This window comes from Phyllosticta citriasiana (assembly GCF_038021145.1).
Source record: "Phyllosticta citriasiana strain CBS 120426 chromosome Unknown IWZ02scaffold_24, whole genome shotgun sequence".
Classification (NCBI taxonomy): domain Eukaryota; kingdom Fungi; phylum Ascomycota; class Dothideomycetes; order Botryosphaeriales; family Phyllostictaceae; genus Phyllosticta; species Phyllosticta citriasiana.
In genome coordinates this window covers 61,530-80,899 of record NW_027117301.1, presented here as the reverse complement: position 1 = coordinate 80,899, position 19,370 = coordinate 61,530, and the positions used below count along the sequence as shown (strand labels likewise).

At 43.0% G+C, this 19,370-nt stretch overlaps 4 protein-coding genes across 4 annotated transcripts; 1 reads left to right on the top strand and 3 right to left on the bottom strand.

Annotated features, from left to right (window-relative positions):
- Window positions 1–10,454: 10,454 nt before the first annotated feature.
- On the bottom strand, window positions 10,455–11,353 carry IWZ02DRAFT_161881 (uncharacterized protein). Its single transcript, XM_066762071.1, has one exon. It carries the CDS (start codon window positions 11,229–11,231, stop codon window positions 10,572–10,574), a length of 660 nt encoding a protein of 219 aa, XP_066617571.1. The 5' UTR covers window positions 11,232–11,353; the 3' UTR covers window positions 10,455–10,571.
- An 815-nt stretch (window positions 11,354–12,168) lies between these two features.
- IWZ02DRAFT_495283 (uncharacterized protein) lies at window positions 12,169–12,852 on the bottom strand (the record flags this gene model as incomplete). Its single annotated transcript, XM_066770123.1, has 2 exons — window positions 12,169–12,545; window positions 12,627–12,852. 2 exons carry the CDS (start codon window positions 12,850–12,852, stop codon window positions 12,169–12,171), a joined length of 603 nt encoding a protein of 200 aa, XP_066617570.1.
- An 814-nt stretch (window positions 12,853–13,666) lies between these two features.
- Window positions 13,667–14,973, bottom strand: IWZ02DRAFT_437854 (uncharacterized protein; the record flags this gene model as incomplete). Its single annotated transcript, XM_066766666.1, has 2 exons — window positions 13,667–14,278; window positions 14,329–14,973. The coding sequence occupies 2 exons, from the start codon at window positions 14,971–14,973 to the stop codon at window positions 13,667–13,669; spliced, it is 1,257 nt and encodes a 418-aa protein (XP_066617569.1).
- Window positions 14,974–15,528: 555 nt separating this feature from the next.
- Window positions 15,529–16,632, top strand: IWZ02DRAFT_437853 (uncharacterized protein; the record flags this gene model as incomplete). Its single annotated transcript, XM_066766665.1, has 1 exon — window positions 15,529–16,632. The coding sequence occupies one exon, from the start codon at window positions 15,529–15,531 to the stop codon at window positions 16,630–16,632; it is 1,104 nt and encodes a 367-aa protein (XP_066617568.1).
- Between the last annotated feature and the right edge of the window lie 2,738 nt (window positions 16,633–19,370).

Sequence of the window (19,370 nt, the reverse complement as noted above, 5' to 3'; positions counted from 1 at the left end):
TAGTTACGTTAGTAATATAGGTAGTTAATATATAGAATGTTTTTAGCGTCGTAGAGTTATTTATAGAGGTAAAATAGGTAATTACTAGTAAGATAGCCGACGTAGGGTTATAGTAGTCGTGCGGCTCTTTTAGATAAGTAGTATATTAGATACGCCGCGTTTATAAAGCTCGTAATCGTAAACTAGTAACTAATATAGCGTAGTTAACTCGGCGTAATAAGATAGAATAGTCCTTAAAGATCGTAAGTAGTTATAGAGGACATTAGTCCTTACTAGTAGAGGTAATAAAACGCCCTAAACGTAAACTAGTATATGTTAGTAACTTAGTTCTTCGTCTAGTTATTTCCTTAGAAACGGACTTTAATTAGTCTAGTCTATTACTAGACGAGCTATTATCTAAAGGTAAAACCTTATTACTTATTAGTAAGGTCCTAGTCCCTTATTACTTATAACTTAAGCGTAAAGAAGATAGTAATAGTAATATTATTAATAGTATAGCTTACTATAGTATAAGTAGTAAGAAAGGTATTAAAGGAGAGTAGGTAAAGGATAGTTAAATAAAGGTATAATAAGTACTTCTAGTTATACTAGTTCTTAGCGAATAACTTAAAATAAAGGAGGAGTTTAAATGAATAAGGATAGTTAGATAAGTAAATAAATAAGAGGTATAAGAGTAAATAAGTAGATAACTATAAAGTAGACTAATATTACCTAATCTAAATAGGTAATTTTAGTTTAGTAAGGGCGTTAGCTAACTAGTCCTTAGAGTAAACGTAGACTAGCTTAATTTATTTAGTTAACGCCTACTTATGATAATAATAGTTACGTAGGGTAACGTACTTTAATTATTAGTAGTTATCGTAGTTATTAGCTAGAGTGATTACTACTTAATTATCGACGTATATAGTAGTCTATACGGACCCCTTAACTTAGTCCTAAAGGTAGAGCTCTTTAAGTAGGGATTTAACCTACTATAGTTACCTATAGGCTTTAGTAAGAGCTAGGTATTTAGCCTTAGTAGACGAATAAACGACCTCCTTCTATAGGTAAGATTTCTAGTAGATAGGCCTATTTCTAAGACGAATTAGCATGCCTAACGTAGACCTACTTATATATAGATTCTTAGCGAAGTCGGCGTCTAAGTAAGCCTCTAGTATAACTAGTCTCTTTCCTATTTAGGTATATTATATACCTTTCTTAGGGTTAAGTACTATATATCTTAAAACGTACTTAGCTACGGCTAAGTATTCCTCTACTAGCTAGACTAGAAACTATACTAGGTAGTTTATAGCGTAAGCGATATCTAGCCTTATTTAATTAGCTAGATACTATAAACCGCCGATAATAGAGTTATACTTATAGAGTATAGCGGCTAAAACCTTCCTATCTTAATTAACTAGCTTAAGGCGTTATTTAAGTAGTCGTTTCGCGGGTTTATAGTTATCTAGGCCGTAGCGTTTAAGAAGTTAATACGCGTATAGCCCTTAGTCTAGCCGGAGGTAATTACTATCCTTAGTAATCCTAATGCCTAGGAACTAGTCTAATTAGACGGTTTTAATCCTATATACTAAGTAGAGGGAGCGTATAAGGTTATTAATCTTTACCTTACTTAGTCCTATAACTTAGAAGTTATTAATATAGACGAGGACGAACACGTCCTTCTACTTATTTATATATACGTAGACGTCTAAGATTATTAGCTAGAAACTAAGGTTAGTAAGTATTAGCTTTATATGTTTATACTAAAGTATAGCCGCCTACTTAAGACTATATAATCCCTTATATAGTCGTAGTATTTTTCCTTCTTATTAAAACCCTTTAGGCATCTTAATATATAGACGAACGTTAAGATTTAAGTTAAGAAAGGCTATTAGTACGTCTCCTTAGTAGCGGAACTAGCTATTATTTAATACTAATACGAGTAGGATTCGTCCTATCTCTTAGTAAGGTATTAGTACGAACATCTCTTTATAGTTAATACTAAAGCGTTAGGTAAAGCTCTTAGTAGTATATTAAATACGTTACTTATCTAGGGTGCTATTAGCGTAATACTTAGTTTTAAATACGTATTTACTACGTAACGGTTTACGGCCTAGTAGGAGCTTATTAGCGTTAATAATCTTTACTATTCTAGTATTAAGTAGATTATTAAACTCCTTATAGGCGGCGGCTTACTACTCCTTTACTTTAGGAGAGGTTATTACCTTAGCCTAGGTAGTTAGATCTAGTAACTTAAGAGAGTTATTATTATTATTAGGTTTAGTAGCCTTACTAGTATAGAGGCGTTTATAGTTATACTTAGTAACGCGCTAGCTAGTTCTTATAGTTATATTATTAGTATTCTCTAGGTCTAGAGAGTAGGCTTATTTAGTACCTAAGAGTTAGGGGATAGTATCCTATCCTATTATAGTAAAGTTAGTATATAATAGGGTCTAGTTTCCCTCTTAGTAGTAACCTTATAGCTACTACTCCCCCTAATCGTTAAGAGTAGTAGTTTACTACTTATCGTAATTAGTAGGAGTTAATAATAGTAGTAGAGTTATTTACTCTCTCTACTTATCGTAAGGTAAGGATTACGTAGTTAGTAGCGTAGTCTCTTAAGGTTAAGTAGCTATTAGTTAATTCATCTAAGACGTTTATTACTCGATCGTTTACTCTAGTACCTACTCTTATAGAGGAGGATCTAGTACGCTTAAATTACTATCTAGATTAGCTAGCTAACTACTCTAGCTAGTTTAACTAGCTAGTTTAGCTACTCTAGTAGTATGCTCCCCCTTACTCCTAAGCTAGAAGTAGCCTTAGCTAGAGTAGCTAAAGGACTTAGAGTTATTAGTAGCCTAGTATAAGGCTATAGATTACTAGTCTATTAAGGATAGGGCTAACCTAAATATAGTATCTTTATTAAATAAGATATAAGGTATATAAGATACCTTCTAAGTAAGGCCTATTACTATCTAGCTTAGGTAGAGTATAGCGTAGTTCCTAGTTATATTATCTTAATACCCTAGGAACTAGCCTATCTCTACGCGTAGTTAAAACTTACTAGGCTTTAGGTCTATTATCTTATAGGCCCTATAGCCGAATTATAGAAGGTCCTTAAATAAGACCTACGGTTAGTAAGGCTATTTAAGCCTATCTATAAGGTCTATAAGAGGTATCTTCTTTATTTAGAGATTATATAGTCGATTAGTAAGGAAATAGGCGTAAGAGATAGCCTAGTAGACTAGTATTCTAGTATTAATAAGGAGAGCTCTAGCCTTACTAATAATAGTTTTATTAGCTAATTTAGCTATACCGTTCTACTTAGGCGTCTTAGGCGCTAATACGTCCGTTCTAATACTATAGTAATCGTAGTAGTCCTTTAACCTTAGGAACTCTAAACTACTATCCCTAAATATAATCCTAACGCGCTTACTATATTAGTTATATATAAGGTTAATCTAGGAACGGATTTTTAGCGTAAAGAGGTCTTTAGTTAGTACTATAATAATCTAGTAGTATCGGGTTTAGGCGTTAGTAAGGATAAGGAGATAGGCATTCTAGGTAAAGAGTACTTTATTAACTAGTCTAACTAGGTTAATATATACCTTATCTAGTAGCTTATTTAGGGTTAGTCGCGGCTTATATAAGACGTATTATTACGCCTTACTTAATCTATAAGTTTCGTATACTATTAGTTTACTAAAGTCTACTCCCTCTAAGCTAATAGAGTTATTTACTATTTTCTTTAGGATTCTATCTCTAATATAACCTAGCTATTAGTACTAGTAATTAGCGCTTATTATTCGCTCTACTTACGAGTACGCTAGTATAGTAAGAAGATAAGGATAAGACGGTTTAAGGTTACTATATAGTAGCCTAACGAAGTAGATATCGCTCTATTTAGTAAGATATACGAATGCCTAGCTAGGTTTAGTATAGATAAGAGTATTATCTCTATAAGTAAGGTAAGTAATTCGTTCTATTTAGCTAGTAGAGAGGATGTTATAAGAGGATTTAGAAGAGTATAGGGCGTTTATAAGCTTAAGAGATAGTCGTCTACTCTTTATAATTACGGTCCTATAATACTTAATAGACGCCGCGCTAACGGCTTAATTAAACTCTAGTAGTTTATTTATTCTTTTAAGTATTATAAATAGCCTCCTATCCTTAATAAAGTAGTATAAGGAGCCTAAGTCCTAAAGGAGTAACTATTTATCCGTTTATCCGGTCTAAGTAGATTTATAGATAGCTACTAAACTAATATATAGCTCCTAATCTTTACTCTTACTCTCTCTACTACTCTTATTACGTTTAGTAATAGCCTTACTCTTAGTACGTGCCTTCTTACCCTTTTTAGAATCCTTCTTATCTTCTTTCTTATTATTATATCTTTTAGTACTCTAGCTATTAGGGGCCTTTTTAGGGTGTTATTTATAATACTTCTTATTAGTATAAGTCTTCCTTTTACATTTATTATATAGGTCTTAGGGCTTACTACCTATAGATTTACTAGTAAGCTTACCTATAGCTAATATAGTAATAGTAGTCTCTTAACCTAAATTACGTCGTCTAGCTACCTCTTAAAGAGTACTTATTATAGTATTAACGTCCGCGTATCTCTCTTCCTTAATAGCCTTAGTATCGCGCTAGGAGGCGACCTAATTAGTACTACTTATACCTTATATAAATAGTACTACCGCTAATCCTAGGGGCACTTAATACTACTTAAGATAGGACTTATTAGCGTATATAAGGTAAGCCGCGTTCTTAATTAATTTAAGATTCTAGTTAAAGGAGCTAATATACTCGTTAACGTCTAATATAAGCTTAGTATAGAGTAGCTTATCTACGGCTTTAACGTATAGGAGTAATGAAGATAGTTTAAATAACCTTATAACATAGTTATATATCTCTTTAGCTATAGTATCTTTAGTTATTTCTAGTTTAATAGTTTTATTAAGACGGATTACGATTAACTTAGCTATAATCTTATCCTTTAAGATCTACTCCTTAATCTCTTAGGCTCTAGCTTTAATCTCGGCCGCTTTAGAGTTAATATTAAGTAGTAGAGGACGTAGCTTAGGCCTAACGCCGTCTATATTATAGAAGATATATCCTATTATCTTATCTTTAGCTAACCTAGCCTATAAGCTAGTCCTCTATAACGAGAATAATACGTCCTTCTTTAGGATAGTTATCTTAGAGTATTTATTATCCGAAGATATAGTGTTATAGTAAAACGATTATTTTAATAGGGTAGTAAATAAGTTAGGAGAAATAAGAATAAGTAAGTCTTAAGAGAGAACTTAAGTTAGGTAAGTAGTAGACGTAACTTATCTAGGCTTATAACCTATTATAATCTTAGTAATAATAAATAGTCTATTAAATCCAACTCGCTAACTACTACTAATATATAATCCTAATCCTTATTACGCTAGAGGGATTAGATTAGGTAAGTAACACCTAACTAATTACTTATCGTAAATTTAGATGTTCCTAAAGCTAATATAGGTAGATATTAGATTATTAACTACCGATATCCGGCCTTAGGTATAATATATATATATCTACTACTTCTAGTTAGTCTCTAGTCTTACCTATATATAAATTCATCGCGCGTTCTATCTTAAAACTATTACTTCTAAGGCTCTAGACGTAGTAGATATATCTTAGAGCCCTTACGCTTTATTAGACTAACTTAGTAGTTATGTCTATAGTAGAGCCCCGCCTTCTTTACCTCGCTCTTAACTTTCTAACCGTCGCCTAAATAAGGTAGTAGGAGATAGTAGCGTAGTAAAGGTAGTACGGCGTTAGATAACGAGTAGATATAGAGGAGTAGAGGTAGACGATTATAGTAGTACGATTACTACTATATTAGGACTATATCTAAGAATCTAGAGCGATAAAAGGTTTCCTAATAGTACCTATAGGAGTATTACGGCCCTAATAGAGGCCTTTAGAATTAGAAACGATATATCTAACGATTATAAAGACGTCTATAGCCTAGAAATACTTAATTCTTATACTAATAGCTTACCCTTAGCTAGCTAATAACTTAATAGCTAAATAACCCTCTATTAGCTACTATATATCGCCCTATATCTTTACTACTTTACGGTATATCGTTACTTCTATACCGCGTCTCTCCCTTAAAAAGCTCTACTTTTTCGACTTTTAATACCCGTAATCGGCTTAAATTTCCTATTTACGACCGTAGTAGCTTTAGACTACGTAAATTTCATTTTATTAGCCGTCTAGCGCTTCTCTAACTACTATAGCTATTAGTCTCTATATTATTCATTTTAACGCGCTATTCCGTATCTTCTACTTTAAGATACTAACCGCTTATACTAAAGATTAGTTCTACTTAGCTAAGGTAAAGTATAAAGACCTATTCCGTCCTTTATAATTACTACTTTTAGTACCTAGCCCTAGTTTAGATTAAGAAGCCTAATCTACTACGCGTAAGCGTAACTCTAATATCTAGGTCTAAAGTAAACTAATTATATATCGATTCTTACCTTAGCTTTAACTTTAGTATATATAAAAGCTAGAGTAAACCGTAGCTATACTTTACGCCTACTTATCCTAGTAAAAAGTATATACTAACTACTTACTCTCTATTTTAAAAATAGTAGTATTAGACTAGACTTATAATAATAGTATAGTATAAATAATCCGTAGATAGAGTAGCTAGATTTAGGATAGATACATTTAAGAATGCCTATTAGCTACTATAGCGATCGCTATTAAGCTACTTAGGTACTAGCGCCTTTACTAGTATAAAGATAGAGTAGGTAATAGTTAACATCCTTATTATCTAACGCTATTAACGAAAATATCTACTTCTACCTTAGCCTTACATACCGCTATAATTTAAAGCTTCTTTTATTTACGGAAAACCTAAATTAGTTAGGTAGATAGTTAGCTAATAGACTACGCTTTTCTATAATAGCTAGAGAAGACGTACCTTACTATCTAGCCATAATAGGGCTAAAAAAGGGAGAGGTATTAATAAATATAGGCATTATAGCTTTTAGGTAGTTACTTTAATAGCTATATCTAATATAGAGGTAGTATATATACTATACTAGCGCCGCTATAGCTATAGTACTTAAGGGTACCTTATAGAAGTCTATAATTATTTACTCCCTCCTCTCTTATTACTACTTTACTAACGCTATCTTAAAGGGCTTAATACTATAAATCTAGGTAGGTTATTCCTTACTAGCTAAGAAGAAGGATATATTAATAGCTAATTATATACCTATATCTTAGTATCTTTAATCCCTTTAATACTCCTTCTTTACTACTCTATACCTTCCTTAGAATTCTATTAGTAATAGTCTTATCTAAGTACCCTTATATAATGTTAAAGAAGCTATCTAGAGGGTTACTTTAGCGATTAAAGTTATTAAATATATACTTAATAGTACTATCTTAGACTAAGACGTCTCTAATAACGGTTAGTAGCTACTATTATCTAAGTTACTATAGCTTTAAAGGGATTACGGCCTATAAAGCCTTTAGAACGACTTCTAGTAAGCTAGCTTATAATTTTTCTAATATAGCGTCTTTAATCGCCTTACCTAGTAAGCTCTAAGATTCTATAGTTTAGGTCTAAGGCGGTAGTAGTAGCTATAGTAGTCTAAATATTACTCTATAATAGCTAATTTAAAGCGCTTAGTAATAAAGAAGTAGGTAGGGAGATTTAGTAGTAAAATTAGTAGTTAAAATAGAGTAGATAGGTTCCTAAAACTTACCTATACTTTTCTTATATTTATTAATAGTAATATTATAGTAGATAGAAAAGGTATAAGAATACTATAAAAAAGTTAATAAGTATATATAGTAGTAATAAAGTTAGTATAGATAGTAATTAATAGACTTAATAATATTAGTAGAGGAGAATTTTCTACTAGTAACTACTTTTACTACTACTAACCTTTAACTACTACTTTATCTCTATAGTATAACCTCCTATCTTACTACTATACCCTCTTAAGTACTATCTTACGGAGCTACCTAAAATAAATCGTAAATTCTTTATTAACCTACTAGGTAATATTAGCTTAATTACTTCTCTACCTACTCTTATAATAATATAGATTAAATTATCTATAAATTCTATAGTAGACTAAAAAGACGATACTAAGGCTAAGAATAGATAGACTAGTTAATAAAAGGCTACTACTAGCTAGAAACCCCTTTACTAACATTAAAGTACTATACTTAAATATTCCTAGATAACTACTCTATACTCTCTACTTTTCTAGCCTTAATATTAGAATCCTTATCCTTTCTTTCTAGCTATATTATATACGTTTCTTCCTATATATAAATACTATGTAATACTACTTCTATCTAAGTATTACTACGTCCTTTTATACTTAAGGGTTATATTACTTAAGGCCTATCTCTTACTCCTATACTTCTATCTCTAAATATATAGTTAATCCTTAGATTACTCTAATTCTTCTCTATATAAGAATATTATTTACTACTAAAATACTATAGTACTAGATAGTCTAATAACTACTCCTTAGACTAGTAAGGTAGTTTTAAATATAAAGTAGAGGAAGTAAATAGAATTTAGTATAGGTACCTAGAGGTAGACTTCTATAGGAAAGTATAAATATATAGAGTAGATTAAATATTACGTATACCTAACTAGCTTCTACTAATAGTACCTAGGATTAAGTAGAACTACGCTTATAAAGCCCTAGGATTATGTTAATACTACTAGAAATATAGAAAAAAAAAGTAGTAGAGAAAAAGCTAGGCTCTCTAGAGTACCTTACTAGAGGCGTAATATTTACTTTTTTATATTAGATTCTTAAGGAGTAGCTAGTTAGTTTACCTACTTTATATTCTCTTTCTACTAAGTAGTTTTTAGCTCTCTTTATCTATTCTTTTTTACCTCTATAGCTATAACGTCTATTATAAGTATAACCCTTATATATTACGCCCTCTAGCCTTTTTTTTTTTTTTAATATTATAATGTAATCTACTTTAATAACTAGTAAGACTAATAGAGACCGTAATAATCTAGCTTAAGGTAATCTTACTAATAGTAAGGATACGCGAGATATAACTATAGTATAGCTATATAACTAGTAACGTACCCTAACTAGTAGCCTATAACCTAACTATTCTAATTACTAAATATAAGAGGTAGGCGTAGATAATATAGAGCTAGACCTCTTATATTAGCCTCTAAAAGGTAGAGTAGAATAGTATACTAATAATTTACTTAATTAGAAGACTTCTTTCCTTAACTACTAGAAAAAGCTCCCTATAGGGTTAACCTATAGTAGTATTATATACTATTATTAACTTATTCCTTAATTAATATCTTAGACTACTAAGGCCTTAATACTCCTCCTTAACTATTACTAAAATATACTAGCTTTTCTATTTACTAAAACTCCTACTATATTCTAATAAGGTTAAGGTAGACTTAAATACTAAATATATATAGTAGAAGCTTAGTCTTAACTTCGTTTAGCTCTAAACTACTAAAAACTACCTTAGCCTCTATAAGTCTAACCTAGGGCGCTATATTATAACTAGCTAATTACTAGTCTAGGCTTAATAGGGCTTAATCTAGAACCTTAATTAAATTAATAACGGGCTTATCTTTATACTACTACTTATCTACCCGCTATAATGTAGCTAAGGCTAGCCTATAATACTCTCTCTATTACGTAAGTTATATGTAGCTATCTCTTCTACGCCCTAGATCTAAGTAGCTAATAAATAGAATAGAAGGACGGACGGATATACTATATAAATCTTACTATAATCTGCTTTATGCTTACGTAAATATATATATCTAGATATAATCTTTCGCGCGCAGTCTATGTAGTATTCTACTAGGTTGCCTTATAAACCTATAATATAGAGATATACGCGCCTATTAAGGTCTATTAAGGGCCGTGTAGGCTAGTTAGGAGAAGGGTTAAGCAAAGTCGTCTAGGAATATCAAGACGTATTTAAGATTCATCGCATCGATTTTCTTCTGGCGACGCGGCGAGCGATTAGCGAGGTTCCTGCAAGAGAGATGCATTGGTCCGTACGTACGCGATCGCACATGGCCTTGAGCTCCCTGATTACGTTCTTACCCAGCATGGCCATGGCAGCCACGTCCTTGTCATTATGGGGACGATGACGGGGCAGACCGAAGCCGTCGGTCATGATGGCCGCCGCATTTGCTTGGTGGGAGTGCTGCTGTCCAAATTTGCTCGTTTCTGGCTCGGTCGGCGGCTGGAAATCCAAAAGGCAAATTTTCGGCGACTGAGCGTACGTGTAGGACGAGGATGGAGACTCGAGCATGGACGACGGGGGCTGGGATGATGATGATGTTGATGATGATGATGAGCACGAATAGGGCTGGGCAGCGGCTGCTGTAAAAGGTGCCGGCTGCGCAGCGTCTCCCTTGCCGTCGGTTGAGTGCGACAGAGGCGGAAGAGACAGCATGAACGGATCGTGAACCATCAGGTCCATGAACAGTCCGTCGTCATTGAGCATTGTTCCGTTGGGAGTAAGCAGGAACTGCTCAGGTGTAAGCAAAGCAAGCAAGCAGTTAGTCAAGGCCGTCCCCGTCCAAGGGTAGGTAGGCGGGGCGAACGTACACTTGTAAGGGATGATTCGAAAGTGTCCTGTCCCATGCAAAGGTCCCCTCCTAAACTGAAGTCTCTAGCAGTAACGCCGCATTCCATGTTGAAATCTTCCAAGCTGACGTTTCCGGCAGTAACATCTGCCATGTTGAAGTCACCCAGATTGACGTCTGCGGCAATGACATCTTCCATGTCGAGGTCTTCTCGAGGAATTCCTTTTTCATCGTCATCTTCTCCGGTGGCGTCTCTGGCAGTCTGATCATCCATGACGACGTCTTTGGCAATTTGGTTTTCTCTAAAAGGGTCTCCCGTCGCATGGTCTGTTGCAGCTACCGCCTGCTTCTGCTGTTGCTGTGGTAGCGGTGGTAGTGGTAGTTGGGCAAGTGTATCTGACGATTCTTGTTTTTGCTTGATGATGTACTGAGACAGAGTCAGTTCAATGGCCACGACGAAAGTTGACATCTGCGGTGGTAAAATAGAAAAGATAATCCATACGATTGCGCGATATTTGCATGGGAGACCGCGCTTCTTGCAGTTGGTGCAGGGCGAGCGAGAGTCGTTGATATTGATGCATCGCGTCTTGAGGCGGCGACAGCGGTCGCAGGCCTGGAGGGTCTTGTCTATATCCATCTTGTCTAATTGATTTCCTTACCGAATCCAGGGGACCGCATGGCATTTAGACTGTTAGGAAGTGCATGGGACGGGGAAGCCATCAATAGAGGCACGGATTACACCGATGTCATTGCTCCGGGGCTATCCGAAGATATTATCTCAAGGATGAGTCTACGCTAGACATGTCTCTCCGTCTATCTGAGATGATGTTGTTCTTCTTATTTTGACTTTGCTAGGCTTCCACTTCTGCTAAGTGAGTGAGCTTGGATTTGTCTCGGAAGACGCCCGGAGGGCGTCGCGTAGGAATACACCTCACGTGTGAGTACGCACTATGGCCGCAGCTCAAATTCACATGCAAAGACACTTCTGTCGCTCTGTCCATCTCCTCCCTTTGCTCTACGATAAAATTCTTTCTCCGTAGCTATCGATTAGATTTCGGCATCCAAGACTGTCTGTCTGCCTGAGCTCAGACGTAGAAAACGGCGTTAAAAGTCAATAAAATCAGCCTCCAAACGCGCGCGTGGCCATTGTAGATGCACAGGCTCAGTGGTGACTCGGAAAAGGGGGCTGAAATAGGCCCGTAAGAAAGCCGATGAACAGGAACGGGGCTATGGTCCAGTCAGCGGAGGGAAAATGGAGACGAAGGGGATGGTGGGCATGGCATGTGAGGTGGTTAGTTAGTTAGGAACTTTGTAGCTAGGTAGCGCGTGAGATGTACCCATACACTTTTGGGGAGGGAGGCCAGAAATGGGTCTAGTGCAGACGGGAATCTCTATCTCCAGACTCGATTCCTACATGCAACTTACACGCATACAAATACATGACTTGACCTAACCCCTTTCACCAGCTGCTCCCCCCTCCCTCCCCCTTCGGATCCACGTCGCCGCGGCGCCCGCCACTAGCTGCGTCGGCACGCGCGCACGCATACCCTCAAATCCCAATCTTAATCTCAATCTCACTCTTGCGCAGACGCAGACGCAGACGCAGAAACGACATCCCTCAACATACCAACCGATGCACTCGTCATAGCAAACAGACCCAACAGCGGCACGTCACCAGCGGCGACGTGCTGCAAGCACAGCGCATCTAGGCGGATTTTGATGTCTTCGAGTTCGTCCGAGAGCGCGACGGTGGTGTTGACGGCCTCCTTGGTTGCACGACGACGGCTTTGGGGAGGACGCGGCGACGTTGTTGGCTTTGGGTGCGTGGATGAGGAGCGAACGGAAGGTGAGGGTGGCGGCGAGGGGAACATTGCAGCAGTGGCAGCGGCGACTTCTTCGTTGGTGGCCGCGACGACCTTGGGCTTGGAGGAGAGTGGGATGCTAGGGGGAGCTGGTGATGCGGCGGGGTGTTAGAGACAATGCCAGCCAGCCGCAAGTATGTTTGTTTATATGCATGTATGTGTGCACTCACCACGCGCCAGAGAAGCAGAGTACTCAGAGCCGCCACGGTCTCTTTCGGACCTCTGGCGATGGCCGTTGTGTTGGAGGCTCGGGCTGCTGCTGCTACTGCGGACGACGGCGTACTCCGGGCCCTGTTTGGCCTGGTCGACGTGCAAGTGGCAGAATCCGTCGTATGTGCCCCGATTGCCGCATTGAACGCCCTTCTTTGTGATGCCGCAGCAAATGACACTGGCCATGATTGGTTAATTGATTGATTGACAGGAGAGGCTGATTGATTGGGAAAGAGGCTGAGCGATGGATGGATGCACTGAAGAGAGACGCCGACGTTGGTCAGGAGAGCCCACATACAAATAGCAAGTGGATTGATAGGGCGGCCCGAAGTCCAAAGGGGTAAGCAAGACGTGACGGTACAATTGGCCTCCAGTGTATCAGCCTCGTCCGGCGCACGCCGCCACAAGTCTCTGTGATGCTGTAATGGCAATTATCACGCGTAAGGTGGAATAGACCGATGAGAAAAGCAAGCATAGACTCACCAGTGGATGAATCTGATCCAGCCCAGAAAGAAGCACTACACCAATCAGCGTTCACATGCCAACCGCCGGCGTTGTGACGGACCGGAGCTTGCAAGCAAGCGCTCGTAGGCAAGCTCGGCCAAGATTCTACTAAGGAGGTATGGGCAGCAGTAGTAAATTAAAGCGAATGTGCAGGAATCGACGAGTGAGTGGATAGATTGAACCGTAAGTAAGTAGTTAGCAGAAAGCCAAGGGGCTTGAAGAGCAATCAACCAATCGATTAATAGAGAAACTTGGTCCAAGACAAGACAAGATAAGGGAAGTCGGGGGGCCGCGAGTAAAGACATGAAGATATGAATAGAAACACGCAGCCATGGCCACTCCACTGCCCTGCCCTGTGCCAGATGCGACATGGCATTCACGGCCGGTATAGGTATCCGGGTTGACTGGGACAAGCAAGCAGGCTCGTCCGAAGGCGTTGGTCGACGACAAATGGGACACCTCTAATTGGCAGTTTGGTTTACATCACGACGCCTCCTCAGTCTGCAAAGCCCCAACAGTATCCCGGCGGCTCAAGCGCGGCCCTGAGAACGCGCGTACAGGCTATCTCGACGACAGTGGAAGGAAATTTGGTGCCGGAAACAAGGTCAGAGTCGCTGAGGGTCTTTGAGCTGAGACTGTGGAGGAACGCCATGTACTTTTCCAGTGCTTCAATGGCATCAGGGAGATCTGTGGCGTTGTTGACGAGGGAATTGAGGGGATCGAAGTAGTGAGGGATGAGGAAGTCTTGGAGCGCCTCGATGCGATGGAGGAGCGCAGAAGCCTCTTCCAGCGGCGGGGAATACCAGTAGCTGAGGACCGGCCAGCGATGCCACTGCTTCTTGGAGGCAAGGCGCTCGTTGTGGGTGGCATTGTCGTGGAGTTCGGCGATGAAGCCACGCCTCTCAAATATAGAGTGGGCGGTGCTGTTGAGCAAGTCGTGAAAGCGAATGGCCTGGTTCCTGGTGGCGTTTGCGCGGGTCATGGCATCGCGGAAGTGCACCTGGGCCATGTTGACGACGGCGCGGACGTGGTGTTGACAGCCCGACGCCGCAAGGGGCTGACCAGGATCGCAATGCGTTGACAGGACGCTGACGCCGACATGGACCATCTGTCGACTCATGTTAATTACGACTCCATCAACAAATCCATCTCACTCACCTGCTCAAACGTCGCCCTTGCCGCCTCTCCGTTCATCTCCCGCAGACTCAACACCACCTCGCGCAGGGCCTCGCCCTCCTTGATCACCGAACTCTCCAAGCGTCTTACCCCGGGCAGATTCAGATACGTCACCAGCTCCCTCTCGACGCACTTGTCCATTCTCGCCTCCCACTGTTCCTGCGCCTTTTCTTGCGCCCCAACATGCTTCGCATAGTCGACCAGGCCCTTGTCCGTCATGTTGCGCAGCTTCCCGGTCACCATCCACGCCTTGCCCGCCTTGTCGCGCACACACCCTTTGCTCTTGTCGAAGTTGAAGAGCTGCTCCTGCATGCGGCCTCCGCGGCTCGACTCCCACCGCACGAGTCCTGCGAACAGGAGTATCGCGAGGATCCCCAACACGGCCAAGGCAAATCCGAGCAGCGCCTTGATCCATGACCAGAGCCCTGCGTCTTTCTTGGCTAGCTGCTTTGCTCTGATTTGTTCGGCAATATCGCGGTTGGAGGGTCTTTGATGTTTCTCCTCCTGCTGCTGCTGCTGTTGTTGCTGCTGCTGCTGATGGACGTTGATGGTGCACAAGCCTTGCCGGAATGCCAGGAGACACAAAGGGGCCACGACGGCCGCTGCGATCGTAAAACATCCGGCCATGTCCGTCCAGGACACAAGTGACCTGTCTAGTATTAGCCAGTCATTCTTCTTTACTTGGGTAAAGTACTCACCAGCGTACGCCAATCCACATCATCGAAGTGTGAATGGTTTCGGTCATTGAATTGTTGGCCGTCATCGTCGAGGTCGTGGCAGGGGAGCGTTGCGTCTCCATGAGGGCTGGGCCGGAAGATGGACGTAGATGAGTTGGAGATGGAGGTGCATCTCAAGGGGAAGAGAGGCCTGTTTGCTCACCGCCGAACCCCATGGAAGCGCCATGCAATGATGTCTCAGGAGATCTGAGTCTCCGGCACACCGCCGACCACCGTGGAAGCGCCATGCAGTAATGTCTCAGGAGAAGTGAGCTTCCGCGCTTGCTCCCCGGACAAGGACAAAGACGGTCATGCCCGACCATCGGCCGCTTCCGGACATCTTCATCATCTTTGTCCTTTTGTTCAAAACGGGCGGCCTTGGCGCTTGGCGCCCGTTGTAAAGAACAACACCGTACCGTTCGCTCCCCATTCCTCCATTCTCATCACATTCTCTTCGCTCGTTGCCATGGACGCCCGCTCTCGTCTACGGTCCCGAGCTCGACCCCAACCTCGGTCCCAAGGTCGGTTTCAAAATCGGTCCCAAAGTCGTTCTCAAGCTCGTCATCGCCTCCTTGAAGCAATTCACCCTCTTGCCTTTGCAATCTTGGGCATCTTCGCCATCATCTCCGCCATCCTCCTTGGATACTTCTTCCGGCCGCAGTGCGCGCCCTGTCCGCGGCCTCCCCCGTGTCCGCGGCCCCAGCCGTGCCCGCTGGTCCCTGCTGGAGGAAACTTCAGCTGGATTGAATATATCCCGCGAATCACCCCTGGCAAACTGCAAAAATCTTTGCCTCGCGACAAGCACATTCCCCCAGCCTGGCATGTCTTCAACGTCTCCGACGCCTCGGTCTCATGGGCCAACCCGCTACTGCCGACCGACGAAGAATCAGTGACGTGTCGTCGACGAATCAATCGTCAGGCCCGGCAACTCCGCGCGCTCTGGCACCCAGATCGGGCGTCGCAGTCCGGTCTGCGCACGCTACTCGACCTGTCGGACCGCCAGCTGATCGTTGTCGATCAAATCATCCAGCAAGCCTACAACGACGCCATGTTTGGCTGCATGACTGCGGCCCAAAAGAGCACGTGGGTCAATGCGCTGACGGACAAGCAATCGGTCGACGAGTGGGACGCGGTGGACGCGGACGACATAATGAATATGATGCCCACCACGGACGAGGCCGAGGACCCCCGAGATCCCGGGCTGGACCTGTCGACGGCCGAATTCATCCACGTCCGGCAGTGTATGGAGCGCCAGGGCATCGTATGGGCTCAGGCATTGTACCAGCTGCGGCTTCAGCGCCGCGGATTGTGGGAGCGATGCAAGAGCTCCATCGAGCAGGCGGTCACCAAACTGGTGGGACCTGATCGCAAGCCTTTCTGGGAGGAGTTGGCGCATAAGAGAGCCCTACGCAGGCAACAGGTCGTCGCCGCCCTGATGAAGCGGACGGGAGTGCTCAACGGGTGTCAGACTGAGGATGATGACGACGATGACGACGATGACTTTGGTACGGCGTGGTGGGAGAGGAGGGATTTCGACCAGAATCTGTGTGACGTCGGGCGCGTTTTGTGATGGTGGTGGTGTGAGAAGGTAGAGCGACGAACATGTCAAAGTAGTTTCCACAAATCAATTTGGACTGACTCGCCGGGCTCCCATATGAGGTTGTGGTTGACGTTTGGCTGTGAGGAAGGAAGGGCTGCGAGCGGCATGAGGTCTTTGGTTGACGGGCGTGCTGTGGCTGGCGGGCGGAGATGTTGGAGAGGCGTGTGAGGAGTTCGCAGCAGCGTTTCGGCGTCGTTGGCGGTCGGCTCGTGCGGTTCGTGTGGGAGTGGGAGTAGAAGTGGCTGACGGTGGAATCTGCGCTGGGCGACTTTAGCTTTCTGGCGGCCACGAGTGTGCATGCGTGGAGGAGGAGGAGGAGGAGGTTGACAACGATGTCGGGCGCTTGTCAAGGGTAACGGGAGCGACGAATATGCATACGTGGCTTTGGCCTGCAGCTTCATAAAGGGTGATTTTGGCGAGCAGTGTGCGACCGTGGCGGCATCATCATCATCATCATCGAGGGACATGACCTTCCGTTGATAGCAAATCAAGGGGAAAAAAGACGACGTGTGAAAGTGACTCTCCAAGGACAGACGGAGACTGGAATGCTTGTTCCTTGCCTTTCCATTGTTGTTGTTGTTGACCGCCCGTTCCGGCGATGATGACGAAGCAATGCGTTGCACGGCCCGATATCGGACCCGATTTTCCTGAACAGAAATATACTGCGCACGGACGAAACTATATTGCTGCACAGGAAAATCACGCCGCCTTGCGTCAGCCACGCTGAGCCACTTCTCTGCGCCATCTCCCCTCATGCACTGGCCTCTCTTATTCATCAACAATCGTTTGTACCCGCAATTCCTCGAAGAGGATACATCGCTCCTCATCCAGAAAACAGCTGTTTGTCTCCTCCCTTCATGACAAAATGTCAACGCCTTCGAACGAGCCACGGCCACTAATGTCGAATTTTGAGCCGCCCCGTCGCAACATTCCCAAAAACAAAATCCACATCCAGAACAAGCAGAGTCGACGAGACACCCCCACAGATGCCACCAAAATGGCAGCGACAAGAGCCGCAACACCTTACCTCATTGTCTGCAAGCGACTGATGTGTCTGCCTCTCTCATCGCTGAAATCAACCCTTGCGCATGCGCAACGGCCATGCTGGTAACAAGGGCGCGCGCTTCTTGATTTTCTCGGCTGACGCAGTCTTCTCGCAGCCGAGGTGGATTGAAAAGGCCTCCCGCAGCCCTCCCCCACGGCGATACAGAAAATTGGTCAAGCAGTGCGACGGTCCAGACATCAGGTGGGTAGGTTGGGATGCGACACTGCAGAGCGCCAGAGACAGCGCCCACGGTACCTGCGATACCCAAAGGCACTTGTCGCATCACCAACAGCCCTACAAGCCACATTTCTACATCAGCAGATTGCCCATCGGCCCGGCCCGTCCCGTCGAGACTATCGCCAAAGGCGAAGACGAGTTCCACCTGAACGCCTTGCGAGTAAATCGAGTCGCGAAATTGTTTGCATTCCTTGCATCCCTTGCTTGCCCTCGACCTCCCTTCTTTCTTCACTTCTCCTCTCTTGTTTTCGCGACCACCATATAGGTCTGCTCTTCGCAAGGATGGCACTACGCACGGGCAAACCTGACATCTCGCGCAAACTGCGCACGTAGGTCGCGGAAAGCTTCCCCCGTCTTCAAGCCGGGCGCTTTGTCAACGCCTTCCTTGGAGCCTCGTCTTGGCGACAATGAGGACTGATTGTCGCCATTGACGCGGAAAACAATTTTGGAGACGTTTCGTTCTGCCAGCCTTTGATCTGGTACGCTTACTACCACTCCCTTGGTTGGACTAACTTTCCAAGGTAGTTTAATCGACACGTAGCGAAGTTAGGGAGCAAGATCACATTGTGTCTGCTCCCATTAGCGCTGGACGACTCGACATCCGCGATGCAAGATGCACCCCCGGGCCAGCCGAATCCCGCGACCAACGCCGATGATGCTCTCCACACCTCACATCACAGAGCTTGGCGTTTCCCTGCCTCGGTAGCCCGTCTATTCAAGGTCTGATTTGTGCTTTGCCCCATTACCAGCCTGTTGGTGGTCCGCGACGCCCTGGAAGTTGTTGACTGATGTCACCATGATTAGCACTGGCATACACACCGCTTCGTAGACCATCACTTCCGCCGAGCGGTGCCGACCTCAGTGCCATGTTCAAGCCTTTTTCCGCGACCACCTTGACAAATACATGATATTGGATCGTGCTCAGATGGTCACGTTTCGTCTCTGCCCTTAGACGTCACCGCTATACGCCGCGCAAGGCCTGTTGTGGCATTCAACCATCTTGAGAGTATCAGTGCTGTTAGCGAAGTAGAAAGCAGAGGCTGCAGAGCGTTTCGACCTTGGACTCTTTAAGCCCCGCATCTTCAAGCGAGGAGATGACGCCCTTGAATGTCCTTGGCCTGGAATTTGCTTTCTTGATGTTTTGAAGTTGACAAATTGGGGTAGTCCAGAAGTGAAGCGGCCTGGGCGCGGAGCAAGCTGGTGGAAGGGAGTGGCCTGGGTGACGTCATTTTCGGCTTTTGGGTGCCTCGCTCCCTGAAAACCCGCACGCTCCTGTCTTCTTTTCCGCTGCCGCTCAATTCCTCAAAGTATCGCAGGCCGGCTGCTGACTTCCTCTTGCCATCTTGTCAGACCGGGTATCGGCATCAGCTGGTGTCTTCAACTGCCTGGGCCTCGCGAGCGACTGTGAGATTGAAAGGCAGCCCAG

Coding starts and splice junctions, on each gene's coding strand:
- IWZ02DRAFT_161881 (XM_066762071.1), bottom strand. CDS start 11,231: ATGGATATAGACAAGACCCTCCAGGCCTGCGACCGCTGTCGCCGCCTC.